This window comes from Mustela nivalis (assembly GCF_964662115.1).
Source record: "Mustela nivalis genome assembly, chromosome: 5".
NCBI classification, from domain to species: Eukaryota; Metazoa; Chordata; class Mammalia; order Carnivora; family Mustelidae; genus Mustela; species Mustela nivalis.
In genome coordinates this window covers 61,935,649-61,952,035 of record NC_139024.1, presented here as the reverse complement: position 1 = coordinate 61,952,035, position 16,387 = coordinate 61,935,649, and the positions used below count along the sequence as shown (strand labels likewise).

Genomic DNA, 16,387 nt, shown 5'->3' with positions numbered 1-16,387 from the left:
TTTTACATGCTATTATTCTGATATCAGCCTGATTCTTACGAACTATGTTAAATCATAGTTGCTTCCAGGTGTGTCAAGTTGTGAGCTAGTCCGTTTACCTGGAACAATCTAGCATTGACATTCTGATTTAATAGGTAATGAAATTGACAAAGCTAAGGTGTTCCCTTAATCTGCAGAAGAAACTTTACTATCCAGCAATCTGTAGTTCAGTTAAGAAATAAAAAGCAAAATCAAAACTTAAATCACTTGTACTATTTCATTTGACTTGAAGTGTGAACGAGGTGAAGCTGTTAAGGAGGGAGGAGGCAGACTCACCACCTACACTACTCTTGCACTGTTGGGGCGGAACTTAAATTTAGGAGAATCTTTCGACTGGATGTGAGAAGTGTAGACCCAAATGTGAATGCCAAAAAGAAATGGTAGGTCGCTGTACAGAAAGCTCCATGTCATAGTTCTGTTAGTATACTTCATCATTTGTGTATATATAATGTAGTCCTTCCCCCCCCCCCCCGAAGCACATTACTAAATTGACTGATAAACTTATAATCGTGACGTTCAAGGATAAGAGTAGTTTGGTGTGGAACGGTAGTGTTACTATTAGAAGTGAGGTCTGGGAAACCACTCAGCCCCCTCCCAGCTGTATTGCCTTTGAACAATTTACTTCCTCTCCAAATAACAGTTTCCTTATCTGCTACTGGAATAAGGATAGGAATGTTGTAGGAATAGTGTGAGGATCAAAGAAGATTCCGTACATAAAGAACCCATCACCATGCCTGTTGCATAGTAGGTGCTCAGCAAAGTCAGCTCAGTCACGGCACGCTTAACAAAATGATTTGTTAGCTAATGCTGGCAAAAGGGTGAATATCTCTGGTTTGGTAAAAAAACATGTAGCCTAAACAGTGTTTCTTACCAGTTTAAAGTCCATGCCCCATTTGTCAAGAAGATTTTTAAAACGTGCTACTGAAATAATATGTATTTAAACCTTTTTCCAAAGACATAATAGTAGGCTTTTATGGTTTTTCAGGTTACTGCTGGATACCTTCTCTCCATTCTGATCTGCCTCCTAGAGTGGTGGCCCCACTCAGCTGAGAACCTTTGTCCTGAAGCATGGTGGCAGACAGGGATCTAAGAAACATATAGATATTTATTTTAGGTTCATGTTAGGAGCATAGCAGTTCAATCACCTTTCACCTACCGGCTCCATTGTCCATATATTTGCTAAACACTTAAGATCAAGAGAAGAAACATGGAACTAGTCATATGGCATCTAGGATCTTCCTTTAAAGAGTTATTCAAAACAAATATAATGGGGCAATATTTCCAAGGTGACCTAAGAATTTTTTTTTTAAGATTTTATTTATTTATTTGACAGACAGAGATCACAATTAGGGAGAGATGCAGGTTGGGGGTAGGAGGCGGGGTGTGGGAGCAGGCTCACTGCTGAGCACATAGCCCAATGCAGGGCTCCATCCCAGGACCCTGAGATCATGACCTGAGCCAAAGGCAGAGGCTTAACCCACTGAGCCACCCAGGCGCCCCTGACCTAAGGATTTTTATGCACAAGTTAAGTCCTGTGTGTTTGGCAGCAAGGGGATATTGTCATTAAGCCAAGGGAGAAGAAAACAAAACAGAACAGAACAAAGGTGGGTTACCAGAAATTAAAAAAGCCCTGTGCTCAAGCGAGTTAAAGAAACCACAAGGCCAAATTTTCTATCAGTCCCTAGGGAGACACAAAGAGAAAAGGCTTCAACAACCCTGATCACATTTCCTCCACTCTAGCATCCTGTCCCCTACAAGTGTTCATAAAATAATATCACACCCTGGAGTTGCCTGTCCTCTGACGACTTTTTTCTGGTTTCATGCCAGTTTGACTTTTACTCAAGCCTAAGTCTCGCTCCCCACCCAGCTGTCAAGAATAGACCCTCAGGACTCTTTAGCACCATTAACTTTTCAAAAGCTACTTGCCTATTTGCATATCTCCTGCAAGGCAGACCACACTACCCTTGCCTGGCCACAAGCCGCTTTGGAGCCAGAATCCCTTGTCTGCTTTGTTCAGCAACCCAAATGGGATCAAGGAACCGCTCCACTGTAGAGGGAAGAAGGGGAAGGATTCCAGGGTGGAGCCCATTGGTGATACCACAGGAAAATTCCAAGAATCCTGGGAAGCACTGTCCTCACCCACGTTGTTCCCTGCCTCACTAATCTTTCAGATTAGTTCAGCCTCATGAAAACTAACAACATAAAGGCACACTCATCGTTTGCCTTGTGTCTGCTTTAGTTCACTCTGCATGTCTTGGTTTAGTCGAGCAGATTCCTCAAAAAGTACCCCCAGCTGGCTCTTGGGGCCGGCTCTGACAACTTTAACGCTCATCTTGGGCGAAGAAGCAGCTGATAAGGATCCAGGCACTAAAGAGTTGTTATTTGTTCCGAGATGGAATGAAAGGTGTTGTTGGCTGATATTTTTTCCCAAGGACCAACATGGATTCAGATTCTCAATACAGCAGACCCCAATTGCTCTTAGCCTTTCTTTTATTATGTTCATAAGTAGCAAAATACTGTGGGAATTCACACTGACAGCTCTTAGAGTCTTTTCAGTTCAGTATTTAGCATTCCTTATGAATTTAAGTTCTCCAATGAGGGGGAAAAGATCTTTATTTCAGATATCTTAATATTTTTCAAAAGTGTATGTGAGTCTTATTTATCATAAAGCAAACTACACTATTTATGAGCAGTACTGTAGTTGATAGAGAAACGTCCTTATATATCTTTTTCCAATTTAAATGAGAAGTATTGCCACCAGGAAAAACAACCATTTCTTTTCTCTCTAGGTAAAAATAGGTTAAGTAATTTAAGCCAGTCCATGGCAATTAAAATTCTGACATTGCCATTGTTTCTTCTATTCTGGGGGGAAAAGGCAAACAAAACACATGATAATAGGGGCTCTTTGGCTAAGTCACTTACGTGCTACCTCTTGTTCTTGCTTCAACCTGCCTGGGAACTCTGATTCTGATGATAGTGGTCCAGGACCACAATGATAAATACCATCTTTGAAGCTGTGTAACACCTCTCTTCTGCTAGCAAAAACAGTATGGTTGGAGAGGAAAAAAGTGCCAATCATTTGGGTCCTAAATTTCTTGAATTCTAAATGTATTTATTTTTTGGAGACAATGTTATCTGCCAAGCTTATTTTAAAGTAAATTTTACTCAATCAATTAGACAGCAACACTCATTCTCATTAAACATCCTGTGGCCCTTTCACAAGATTAGAGTCTGTGGCTTGGTCACATTCCAACACAGATAACTGCATTCTGCATTCCTAGATAGTTCCCTCCACCTTTGCAAACCCTTACCGTCAGACGCATTATTTGCACTGGTCCAAAATCAACAGTTCTGTTGTGAGGGTACAGAATATCAGCTTTAACAGACAGGCTAAAACAATGCTCATTTTACTTTTATAAGAGAAAATTCCTTAGCCAATGCCTATCTTGAAATGTGAGGCAAATCTCAATTGTGCACATTTCATACTAAGTTAAGGTCTTTTTGGTAAGTAAAACACTCTTATTTGCATAAAGGGAGTTTACTTTGGAATCTTCTTTGCTAAAAATTTTGTTGCTCAAATATGTGCTCTTTTCTTCAAGAAAGAAAATGAAGCATTCAGAAATGGTCAACAAACAAACAGTATAACAACAACAAAAAAATCCCTCTTGGGCAAACGGCTTTCCTTTGACCTTCTAAATAAATTCCACAAGGGGGCGAAAACACCTAATGGTCTGGGACTGCAAAGTTTATATTTCAAAGTCGGCCACCCATAATAGATTAGTGGATTAATATTTTGCTCTAAAGGATCTGGCCTTTAATGTTGACATCAATTTATAGCTATCCCAGGCGTTTACAGTAGTAAAAGTCACGGAGACCATAAACTTCACAATAGATGTCAGCCTTCTGGTACTAGTGCTCTAGCCTAGCACCCCATAAACAGTGGTGATTAGGTAACTGTCCTTCAAAGACCCATCCATAGTTGTAACGGCTTTATCAGCCCTGGCGAAAATACTGCCACCAGGATTTTAGCAGCCACAAGGCAGACGGACAAGTTTTTATCAATGTGTCATTTTTCTGATGTGTTTCTATGATGTTCTTGCTTATCATTGATCTCATCTTGAAAATCAAGCATGGAGTGTCTATTTGTGGGCAAAGCTTATAGAACAGAAGCTCTCTTGTACCATATGAGAACTTTTTGAAAAACAGCCAAGGTACAGAGGTCAAATTTCCCCATATGCTATAAGCAACTTGGTAGGAAGCAAGACCACAAAGGGTTTTGCAAATGTCCGCCAGTAGCCCGGTGATCTAGGTCACTGTACAGGTTTCATTAATCAGGTTGTTCAAACAAGGAGTTATTTTTCCTCTGCTTAAGAGACCTGCCAGTATCACATAGAATCTGCTCAGTTGTTGATCAAGAAAGAGTTTGCATGGAATAGAGATCATTCAAATGAACGGGAGCAGGGGGAGGTTTGTATTTGCACTGAGGAGAAATTGGGCTTTGAAAAATCAGCTCCTCTGTTCGAGTCCTCTGTTCTGGCAGAGATGGGCTCAGGATCTAATAATAGTTCCTTGGGCTCTGCATCTCCACATACGTGTTCCGGTGTTAGAGCAGCAGGAGGAATTTAGGGACAGAGCAGGTGTTGTGGCTTATTTTCTGGCAGAATAAATTGCAAAGGGTGGTGGCAAGACTATTCTTTTGCGTCTTTCTTTATGCAAAAAAAAAATAAAAAAAAAAAAAGCCTCCAATAGCTTTCCTTTTTTCCTGGCACAAGTGAAAAACAACAAGAATTGCTGTATTAATATGTATGCAAACATATTTTTTCACTTGAGCCTCTAGGAAAAAAAAAAAAAAGAAAAAGAAAAAGAAAAACTTACTGCAAAAATGCTTAGCCAGGAAGATTTACTGCTGATTGCAGATTCAGTATTGACATATTTTAGCTGAAGAAAACTTCAGCTCAAACTATTAATGTGAGAAATCTGGATGTTTTTAAAAATGGGGGGAAAAGTTCCAAATGATTTTGTATTTTCAGAGGGATTATTTATTTAGAACATAATTTTGAATAAGGAAGTGTCAATTATAGAGGTATAAAGAGCCCAGTGGAGTGTGCATCTTCATTTTAATGGCTTGCCTTGGAAATAGAATTATAGAATGTAGGTGATCTGAATTATTCTGAAACCAGCCTTTCTGCCAGATTCACTGTAATTTAACACTTCTGTTTCCTTCTCTGATTTTTTTTATTATGAAATATGGGATTTAAGATTAGAATCTGAGTCTAAATGAAATGCTCTTTTAAAGTATTATTTGTGAGATTTTCCTCCACCTCTATTTCTTTACATCTCCAGTGGGTCAAATATAATAAAAGACTGTACTCTTTCTTGAATGTGGATGTATTACTTTTATAAGATAAGCTAGGAAAACATGAAAGGGAAAACAAAATTCCATCTTCAAATTGGGATAACTTGAGAATTCAACTATATGACTTTTATCATGTAAGGCAAAACTCGACACCTACTTAACCATAATTATGTCTTTTTGACAATACATTTAGGTAAAATTTAAACGATCTTATCCTTATGTCCTTTGCACCCCTTTCCTGTTAACAGAAAAAGCTCAGAATTCTGGAGAACAGGGCATGCTTGAGAGGGAACATCTTGTGAAGACTGTAATTTGACCTTTGAATCAACCTCCCCGTGTAAATTTTAAGTACTGTAGAACAAAATAGAGCGCCTCAAGGTGGAATTCTGCCCCCTCTCCCTCTTAGGACTATAAACCAGTCAGAAGCTATTTCAGAGATTAAGCTGGAAAATGTGTGCCTCTCCTTAGGACTTTTGCTGAGAAATAAAATTCGTCACTAGAGATCAAGGCAGATTTATGTTTAATGCCATCCTCATCAATCTCCCAGTATATTATCCCGATCTTTCATTGACGTAGTTGAATCAGGTGTCACCAGAAACACTTGGTTTTCCCCCCTCCCACACTGTGAAGAAAATATTTATGATATTTAGTGTTACAAACCTAACTCTGGAGAACACTTGAAAATGATGGCAATTAAGGAAAAAAAAAATGCTCTTTGACAACTTTGCAGCTTCTGATTAAAGCACACCAAGAGGCATGTTACAATGGTAACAATGAAGCATTATGCCAATTATGTTAAATCCTGCTCTCCACTTAAGCTCATCATGACCTGTTTTAGTGTCCTGTAATTTATCCTTTGGAATGCTTACTCTCATCAATAAAGTGTTCAAGAAGAGAAAAAAAGCCACAGAAAAGAACCCCCCCCCCCCAATGACTTCTAGAAAACATGTATTTCTTAACTTTTTATTGACATTGGCAAATTAAAATAGAATAAATTAACAAGTATTTTTTCAAAAAAATGTTTTGTACAAAAATACTGTCAAAATTTCCTAAAAAGCTTTCAACACAGTAGTATCTTTTCATGTACTGAATATAACTATTAGCACAGTGTCAAAAATGTTGAAGACAGAAACAAAATAAAAATCTGTGAAATGTTTGCCACTGACGACATTCCACACCCTATTATTGTCTGTACATATGGGGGAGGGGGACAGCCAACTTGAAAGTGAACAGTATGACTTTTCCTGATCCAGAACGGTTTGGCCCACATCTGTTTAATCTTCCAGTTTAGCATATTAAAAAAATTAGGCTGTACTCAAATGCATAGTTAAAAAAATGAAGCGAGATGGCAGAGTTTGTGCAGTATTATCTGCCCTTCAGAGTTCATGCAACCAACTAATGCAATTTTTCCTTTCACTCGTAAATCTGAATGCAGTTCAGTCATTTGAAACCATCTACAAAATCCACAAGATTAAGCAGTTTGCCAAGATTAATATCTAACAGTTGAGCACTGGAGAAAGTGAGGAACTAAGGAGTAAACACAAACAACAAAAAAGACCAAGTTAGCTAGATATTTCAACTACATAAGGGAGGTGAATGTCAAGGCTACAAAAACGAAACAAAAACAGAAAAAAAGAAGTGGCAGCAATTCTTTTAAACCAATTTGTACAAGTTTATAGTTTACTTTGTTTCCAAGTTCTCAAACCTTTCAAGATCTGAAAAGTGAGATACTGTGTCTAAGGGAATGTTTTTTAATTCACACCGAAGTTGGGGGGGCGGGGTGGGGAGGGTTTGATTCTTTTTGCCGGGGTTTCGATCAAGTCAACAGCTTACTCTGCTGGGCTGCTGTTTGCACACGAAGTCCGTCATAAAATCAAACTCGTTTTGCCCCAGCCAGAGTTCGGGCAGCTCCTTGATGCGGTCCAAACCCATTTCTATCACTAAGGACATAAGCACTTCCTCGTCGATGAAATCAGTGTCTATGACATTGGGCGGCAGCATTGCAGCAGGGACGTGGGCCACGGAGGCGGGCATGTTGCTGCCGCTGCCGCCGCCGCTGCCGCCGCCGCTGTTGCCGCTGCCCGCGCCGCCACCCGAGGTGCCGCCCGAGCCGCCGGGGGTGCTGCTGCCGCCCGAGCCGCCGGGGGTGCTGCTGCCGCCGCTGTGCTTGGGGTTGCAATCTCGGAAGTGCTGGTTTGTCCCGTTCATCTGGTGGCCTGCAGCAGGGTGCAAATCCGGCATGTAGTGGTTGTGGGGGTAGGGGTGATGGTTGAAATACTGGTTGTTGAGCTTCTGCAGCTGCATGCTGGCCGGCAGGGAGCCTCCCTGGCTGGCCACCGGGGGGCCCATGAACTGGGAGTTGTTAAACCTGGCCGCGGGGGCCAGCGCACTCGGGGGGTGCCCGCCGTTCACAGTCCCCGGCCCCATCGCATGCCTGATGCCGCTCGTGGCATTCATGTTGCCCGCGCCGTAGTGTATGTGCTCGCCCATTAGGGCGTTGAAGGCGTGCTGGGGCTGCTGCTGCTGGTGGTGATGGGGGCTCGGGAACTGCCCCATGCCCATGCGATGGGCAGGGTGGTGGTGCAGCCCATTGGTGCCGTCGGGGAAGCGCCCGTGGTTCATGGCCATCATATGGTCTGCCATTTCCAGTCCTGAAAGTGAAGAGAGCAGACGATTAGGACCCGCGCCACACGTGCAGCCCACCGCGGCGCACCCCACTTTTTCTCGCCTCTGGCCCCTAGGCTCCCCGGACGCACGTCGGCTGCGAAATCGCTCGCCCTCCCTGCGATCCTACTAGTAGCTTGTGCAGCCGGGCTCGCCACCACAGCGGACCTGCCACCCACAAGAGATAGGCGCTCAACAAACAGCCCCTTCCCCTGTGCTCCGGCAGGCGGACCCGAGCCCACACCCCCCTCTGCTCCCCGAAGTCGCCTAATAAAGGAAGTGCCCCGTAGCCCTGCCGCGAACTTCAGGCATTAAATCAGCCCTCCTCATCCTGTTGTTGCACATCCTGTTGTTATTCCCCAGCTCCGCCTCACGCTCTTCCTCCGGGCAAACCCAGCCCTCAGAGGACTGGGCTGGCAGGCGCCCCAGCCAGCTTCGCCCGCCGCGCTCACCTTCCGTCTCTGCGATTTCTGCTCCGAAGACCGAGGGCGGGATCGTCGGATCCAGGACCGGCTCAGCAGCACATAGAGGGGGCCTTTCTGGTGTGCAGGGCGCTCGCTGTCGCGATGTCGGCACCAAAGTCTTGCAGTGGCCGCTGGGGCAGAAACGGAGCCGTTCCCTTTTATTTCCCCTCTGCTGCCCTCACAGCTCACTAAGACCGCCCGGCAGCTGCCAACAATGAGCTGTGTTTCTTAGGGCTTTGGCCACAGTTAATATAAGGGATTTCAGGAAGGGCGGAGCGAGCCTCCCGGGCGGGCGGTAGCAAAACGCGGACTCCGGAGCCCCGGGCACGCCGGACCGGGTAGGCGAGCCGCGTCCCCGCGGCCGGAGGCACGTGCGCAGAGGCTGCGGGCCCAGGCGCCGCCTCGCTGCGGCCGACTCTGGTTTCCTCCTGCCCCATAAACGCGGATCAGCCCGGCTGCCCCCGGAGCGGGGAGAAAATGACCTCTGGAGCGCCAGCCCGAAAGTAGCGCCAGCCCTGAAAGGAGCGAGGAAAACGCACCGCTCCCCTCTGGTCGGATCCCCCACTCCCAGCTCTACCGCGTGGCTCAGCTAGTGATCTGGGGTGTCTTCTACGGGAAAAACGGGTTCTCTCAGCGCCCCCTTCCTCCGTAGTGTCCTTATGCCTCCCCGGCTTTGCAACACCCCCCATTGCCCCCGACCCCGGGCCGCGAAGAATGGCTGTGTTTCTCCGAGTGGGGTTTTAAATCCCCGGACAGAAAATGCCCCATTTCCCGAGTATACTTTCCTGGGCTGTGCCTTTGTGTTTTTACAGGGGCACTGGGTAATCCTGATCTAGATATACGGCGTGCGGACGCATTTGTTTCCCCCTACTCCTTTCAAGGACAGAAGCTGGGGGCGGGGAGCGGCAGCGGCTGCAGGTGGACTGAGCGCGCTCGCGGGCCCGCTGCCTCCGCTCCCGCTCTTGGGACTCCGGTCCGCGCTTTCGGGCCCGCTCGCCGCTCCCGGGGTACGTGTGCTTCTGCTAAGTTTGCGTTTGCAGCTCTTGGTAGCTTTGGCATCCGAGCTGAGGCGTCTCTGCTCTGTAAACAAACTCAGCGATCCTCGTCCCCAGATCCACCTTTTTGCACATACACAGTTTCTTGCTTCTGCTGTTGCCCTTGATCCGGGAGGTGGGGGTGTGTGCAAACTTGCACAGCCTCCCTCCGGGCTCTGCCTGACGATTTGGGGTTGATTTAGAAGCGAACGGGTTTGTAATTAAGAAATTCGAGGGCTGAGTGAAGCTGCTGTTGCTGAAAAGGGAAAACAAATAGATAACATGGTAATCGCTTTGTAAATAAAGTCGTTTTGGAGGTGGGCACGTAGCTGCACGTCCCGTATGGCACCGTGCGCACACACGCTGCCGAAACTCTTCCTTTTCAGTGAAATTGTTCAGTGGGGCAATAGGCGATAATAATAACCTTGCTTCTCAGGACGCGGCACAAGTAGCCGGGTCGTCCATTTGGCTCATTGACTTGCAAATAAAAAACGCTTACACCGGTCTGGGCTGCTACCCGGTCGGAGCTCTCTTGCTTTCTCACATGGGGAAGCCGAGTTGTTTCCCCAACACCATGATGAGCCTGCTCCGAGGTTTTATATTGCTCTTTATGTGCTAAAAGCGAGTTTAGCGCTCCGAATAAGGACTTCTGTTCTGAGTTGTTTCTTCATGACTCGATTGCCATTGAAGACTTCCTGCTACGAAGAGCTAGTCCCCCGCCCTCCACGCCTCCTCTTCTCCCTTCTTGCTCACAGGACTTTTTTAGGCCGTATTTTTTGAGGACTGGAAATTCTGATACATACATTTCCCCTTTCAGGAATTTGCAAAAGGAAGCAAATCCTGGTTTCGTTAATCTCTTACCTCTCTGTCTTCCTCTAGTTACGTATCTAGATACTTAGTGTACAAATGTAATATTATATATATATATATATATATATATATATATATACTTAGTGTACAAATATAATATATATATATTTAAACATTGTTACTGTCTTCCTCTCTTTTTCAGTCTCTTCAGCATTTATAACTGTGCAATAATTTATTTCGTGCCCGTGCAATAATTTTTAAACCTCAAAAATATTTACTTTTTTGGAGCCTTGTGCACGGAGTACATGCATTGTTGGTTGCAATAATCCCCTGCTCTCCTGTCCACCCACCACTTTTACTTGTAGGTCATGGACTTGCAGTTGCAGAATCAGAGGCTGGGAAAAAAACCTGCAAGTGCCACTTTGTATCAAGAAATAGGCTCCTGCTGGTCAACCCCAGACTCAAAAATCCTGCCATAGATTGTTTACTTCCCTTCCCTACACTGCTGCGTCTTGCAACACAAGGACTGACTCTTGAATGTCTAATCTAAATTCCTCTTGGAACCATTAAGGAAAGGTGCAGCTTCATCCAGGCCCAGTGGTTTCACAGGCTATTGGGAAATCTCTTCAAAGGTCACCTCCCCGCCCCCCACCCCTTAAAGGGAAAAAAAAAAAATTAGTTCTGGGACCAGCTGGTTAAAACACGGCATGCTTTGTGCATTTACTCATCTGTCCAGTGAATGTTCCCCAAGAGCCAGACACTTTCCTAGTGCCTAGAGAAACAACCAATATAGGAACTCATATTCAAAAAGTGGAGATAGACAAACAGGCCTAACAAGCCTCGGGCACACTGTAATAAATGCAACAACAGCATTCAATGCAAGGACTTCTGGAAATACAAGGGAGGGACACCGAACATGGCCTTAGCGGTCTTCAGAAGGCTTCCCAGTGTAGGTGGTACCTAAATTGAGGCCGGAGGATGAGTGGAAGTCAGGCCACCAGAGGAGGGGGCAGAGATGAGAGAAGCAAGGTTGGAGAGGTAAATCCGGGCTGGATCTTGTGGTCTTTGGTTCCCAAGCTGAGGAATTCAGGTTGTATCCTGAAGAGGAGAAGCAGGTGAAGGCTTGTGAACCAGTGAGATGATTCCCATTTTCATTTTAGAGAGATCAGGATAGGACTATGGAGAATGGATCGAGAAAATAAGCCTGGAAACAGGGAGTCCAGTTAGGGGCGGTTGTAGTCACCTAGGGTACGGCTTTATCCTCTACAGTGGTCTGTGTGTGACCTTCAAGCGACAGATGGCTATATTAGTTTCCTAGGGCTGCCATGACAAAATACTACAGAGTTTGTTTACGTCACTCAGGCTTGAAGAGCAGGAATTTATTGTCCCAGTTCTGGAGGCTAGAAGTGCCATTTTCAAGTGTGACCAGGGCTGGTTCTGAGGGTTGTGAGGGAGAATCTATTCCAGGTCTCTCTCTTACTGTTGGGTCATTTGCCGGCCATCATCGCCTGATCTCTGCCTTTATCTCGTGGTGTTTTCCTGTGTGCCTCTGTCTAAAATTTTCCCTTTTTCTAAGGATAGCGGTCATATTGGATGAGGGCCTATCCTGATGACCTCACTTTAATTCAATCCCCTCTGCTGAGACCCTATCTTCATATAAGGTCACATGCTGAAGTACTGGGGGTTAGTTGGGATCCCAGCATATCTTTTCTGGAGTGACACAAATTGGCCTGTAATAGTGATGGAGAAACTGAAAAATCACAGGACCCCTGCCACTATGGGGAAAAAAGATGCTGCCTGGAACTCTCTTCCCAGATATCCTGCTGGCCTACACATTCATTTCTTCATGTTTCTGCTCAGACACTACCTCAGTGAGGTCTTCCTGACTGTCCTACCCCAATAACAAGATCTCTGTTTGTTTTCTTACCCTGTTTTGGTTTTCCTCTTAGCATTTATACTGATATGCTGCATATTGAATTTTTACTATCTTTCCCCTCCTAGAATGGCAGCCTGAGGAGAGTGGAGACCTTGCCCGTTTGTTCATTCAGTGTCCAAGATAAGTCCTGGCGTGATTAGTCTTTTCCTGATTAGAAAATAAGCCTGGAAACAGGGAATCCAGTTAGGGGCGGTTGTAGTCACCTGTAGTCACCTACAATGAATGAAAGCAAGAAGAGATACTGAGGGAAATTAAATGAAGGATTTGTGAAAGGGATATTGGGGGGATATCAGAGTCACCTTTTCTGGAGAAGGTGACTTTCAAAGCAGGAGGGAGAAGAATCTGGAAAGAACAGCAGGGTATCACTGTCTGCATGTGGCTTTTCATCTACTTGAGCAAACCTGTGATCCCTTTGGGAGGATAGCTCATGGGGGGGGGGGGATTACTGACTGTTGAGTTATGGAAGTAGGCTCTTACTGGTGTGAATTTGTTATTGAAACAGAGCTTTTCTGAGGTAAGCTTTGGGCTTCAAGAAACCCTGAGTTGAGGAAAGACTGCCTAAAGGACCCCACTTCAAAATGTATGTTGAAGAGTTCATATATGTGTTGGTAGGGTGCGAGTGGGGCTGGCAGATACAGTGAAGTCCAATACTAGGCTTTCTACTTTACATAAATGATCTCATTTAATATGTACTCTAACAAGTAGGGATTCTTTTCATCACTTCAGAAGGGAGGATTTTGAGTTTCAGTTAAAAAACAAAGCAAAACAAAACAAAACAACTTACACAAGATGACCCCCATTCTCAGAGCAATTAGGGAAAAGGGAAGAGAAAGAGACAGACCCCAGTTGGGCCTTTTGTCCCCTTCCGTTCCTCCTAAGACCTTGGCTCTAGGTCTTAGCTGGTGAGAAAAATGCTACTTTCCCCTTATTTCACCATCTACCTGAGCATGAGTGACTCCCTTTTCTGTCTTGATGTATTTTCTTATTCAGTAGAAATACAGCAGTTACAGGGCAGAGGGAGCAGTCATCCCTATAGGGAAGAGGGAGCAGACATCCCTACAGGGGAGAGGGAGCAGATGTTTTTATTCAAAAGGAGTCTTTAAGCTTGATGAAGTTGATACAACTCATCTGAGGAGTTGGTTAAAATAAAGATTCCAGTACATTTTCTCTGGAACTCCTGACTTAGCAGGAGTAGGCCCTGCAGATCTATGTACTTTTTAAAAAGCTTCCAGTTAGTTCTGACGTTTAGATAGGTTTGCGAACCACCGACCTTGTTCCAGGTATAGCATGAGTGTAGTTTACACTCATAAGGCTCTGTCCCTCCCTTCCTCCCCCACCAAGTACCACCATCTCCCTTTGTCTCCCATGATTGGAATTTTGCCCATCTTTGAAGGTTCTGCTCAGGTGACACCTCCTGTTTCAAGCCTCAGTCCCCCAGTGGAAAGAATTTGGCTCCCTTGTTGGTCCCAAGGTACTTTGCTCGGATCTTCCTTTATAACTCATTCTGGCTTGAGTTATGAGGATTTGTACCTTCTCTGTAATGGCAGAGACTCCTTGGTGAGCCCCAAGGGGCTGCACAATTTCATAAGTAGAGTAGCTTGTATTGGTCTGCTCAGGCTGCTGTAACAAAATACCACAGACTGGGTGTTTCAACAACAGACATTATTTTTTCACAGTTCTGGAGGCTAGAAGTCCAAGATAAAGGAGTCACTGATTTGGTTTCTTCTGAGGCCTCTCTCCTTGGCTTGCAGATGGTCAATTTCTTGTTGTGTCTTCACATGGTCTTTTTTCTGTTTATCTCTGAGTCGAAGCCCCAGCTCTCTCTTTACTTCAGATTTCATTAGGACCTATCAAAATGGACTCATTTTAATTCAGTGAGGTCTTTGAAGACTGTGTATTCAAATATAGTTACATTCTGAGATACTGGGGGATAGGGCTTCAGCATGGGATGCAGTTCATCCCATAACACACCTCCTGTGTAGATTCATTTTAAGGAATTGACATTTTATTAGTCTACAGGCTCAACAGGAAACTAGAGAACATTGACATTGGTTATGAAGTTGGATGAGATATCTTGGAAGGCAGAAGAAAACTTCAGTGACCTTAACTAATTAGAGAAATGCTCCATTAAAAACAGAATTATATTCAATAGGAAACACTTCAAAGGGCCCATGAGGACAATAACAAATTACATGGGTATTAGGTGGGAAATTACTTGACTAGATATAACAAGTTTAGCCAAAAGAAGAAGAAGGAGAAGGAGAAAAGAGAGAAAAAAGGAAGGAAGGAAACAAACAAACAAACAAACAAGGTGGGTGCAATCCAGCTGTTGGTTAAGTGGGAGGCAGCAGTGGAATGTGGTTATTAAAAAGGAAACAACTTAGAGTGTGTTGGGAGTGAGGAATAGCACATGATAAAGCTGGAAGTAATCCTTTTGCTACACTTGGCTCTTCTCAAAGATTGTGGTTGGTTTATAACTTTACATTGTAATGAAGTATTACAGAGACTGAAGAAGGTTCATTTAAAAAAAGGAGGAATATATTTAAAAAGGGATAGGAAATGGGACTTATAATGGCTATTTAATCTGGGGAAGAAAAGCTGACAGGTGACTTAATACATATGTTCTGGTGTACACATAGGGAAACTAATATGGTGGATCCTTTCCAGATGTTTTCCTTTTCCACTGAGACAAAGAAGAAAGGAAAGCATTTTTAAAAGAGAGCTTGAGATCAGTGGTTTTCAAATTGTGTTCTGTAGACCTTGAGTGTTCTCAGCTTCACTTTTACATGCTTTATATATTAAGGATTTCTCGTTTGATTTTGTTTTAAAACATTGTCCTGATACTAAACAGTTATGAAACTAAAGCTTTAGATAATACAAAAATCATAACATTCTAATTCTAGGTGGGACTTTAAAAAGACTCTTATCCACACCCCTTCATTTTCTAAATGAGAAATCTGAGGTCCTGAGAGGTTAAGTGACTTGCCCATAAAGGACTTCCTTAACATCAGGATTTTAAAACACCAGAGCAGATTATCGGAGGGAACTAAGTCTTTAGGAAGACTTGAGTGAAATAGGATAAGAGATGTGTTGAACGGCTTAAGTCAGCGTTTTCCAACTGGCACTACGTATTATAGGTGGGTGCGTTGCAAAAGACAGTATCAATTTCTACTTTAAAAAAAGTGGAAAATAAAATCATTTAAAAGTATCTTTTCAGTTTGCAATGGAAGTTTAAAGATCCCCGAGTGTGTGCTGAGTGAGCCTACGGAGCTGGTCATAGACATCCCACATCTGACAAGCAGGCCTGTAACTCGTTACTCATCAGAGAGTGATGTTTACTGTGGTACAACTTTGAGTCGCTTCAATTCTCATTCACACAGGGATTTCTTTTTTCCTTTTTCTTCTTTTATCTTTTTAAAAATTAAATTCAAGTTAGTTAACATGTAGTGTATTATTAGTTTCGGGGGCAGAATTTTGTGATTCATCAGTCGCATATAACACCCAGTGCTTATTACAAGTGCCTTCCTTCATGCCCACCACCCAGTTACCTCATCCCCTCCTCACCTCCTCTCTAGCAATGCTCCGTTTGCTCCCCACAGTTAAGAATCTCTTATGGTTAACCTCTCTCTCTGTTTTTATCTTATTTTTCTTTTAGGTATTTTTTTTTTTTTTAAGAAAGAAGAGAAATGGGGCGCCTGGGTGGCTCAGTGGGTTAAGCCTCTGCCTTCAGCTCAGGTCATGGTCTCAGGGTCCTGGGATCGAGGCCCGCATCGGGCTCTCTGCTCAGCAGGGAGCCTGCTTCCCTCTCTCTCTCTCTGCCTGCCTCTCCGTCTACTTGTGATTTCTCTCTGTCAAATAAATAAATAAAATCTTTAAGAAGAAAGAAGAGAAATGGCCCTGAATAAAACAAATCAATGAGAAATATAATTGTGATAATTTTTCTGTCTATGACTTAGGAGGACGCTCACCCCATGCAGTGGTTACATTCCTATAATGAAAATTTTTATATAGAACCAATACATAACCCCAGGACTCAAAACTCAGAGGTGAAAGAGAAAATAATTGGTCTTCAATTTATTAGACA

The 16,387-nt window shown here is 43.9% G+C and overlaps 1 protein-coding gene across 2 annotated transcripts; it reads right to left on the bottom strand.

The window, feature by feature from the left end:
• Positions 1-6,344: 6,344 nt before the first annotated feature.
• CITED2 (Cbp/p300 interacting transactivator with Glu/Asp rich carboxy-terminal domain 2) lies at positions 6,345-8,800 on the bottom strand. Of its 2 annotated transcripts, none has more exons than XM_082731049.1 (2): positions 8,512-8,800; positions 6,345-8,046 (listed from the first exon to the last, which is right to left on the bottom strand). In XM_082731049.1, the coding sequence occupies exon 2, from the start codon at positions 8,036-8,038 to the stop codon at positions 7,217-7,219; it is 822 nt and encodes a 273-aa protein (XP_082587175.1). In that variant the 5' UTR covers positions 8,039-8,046; positions 8,512-8,800; the 3' UTR covers positions 6,345-7,216. The 2 variants fall into 2 exon arrangements, with proteins under 2 accessions (XP_082587175.1, XP_082587174.1); XM_082731048.1 differs by lacking the exon at positions 8,512-8,800 and adding an exon at positions 8,152-8,328.
• Between the last annotated feature and the right edge of the window lie 7,587 nt (positions 8,801-16,387).

Bases quoted from the DNA above. Each gene is read 5' to 3' on its own strand.
- CITED2 (XM_082731049.1), bottom strand. From the start codon at position 8,038: ATGGCAGACCATATGATGGCCATGAACCACGGGCGCTTCCCCGACGGC.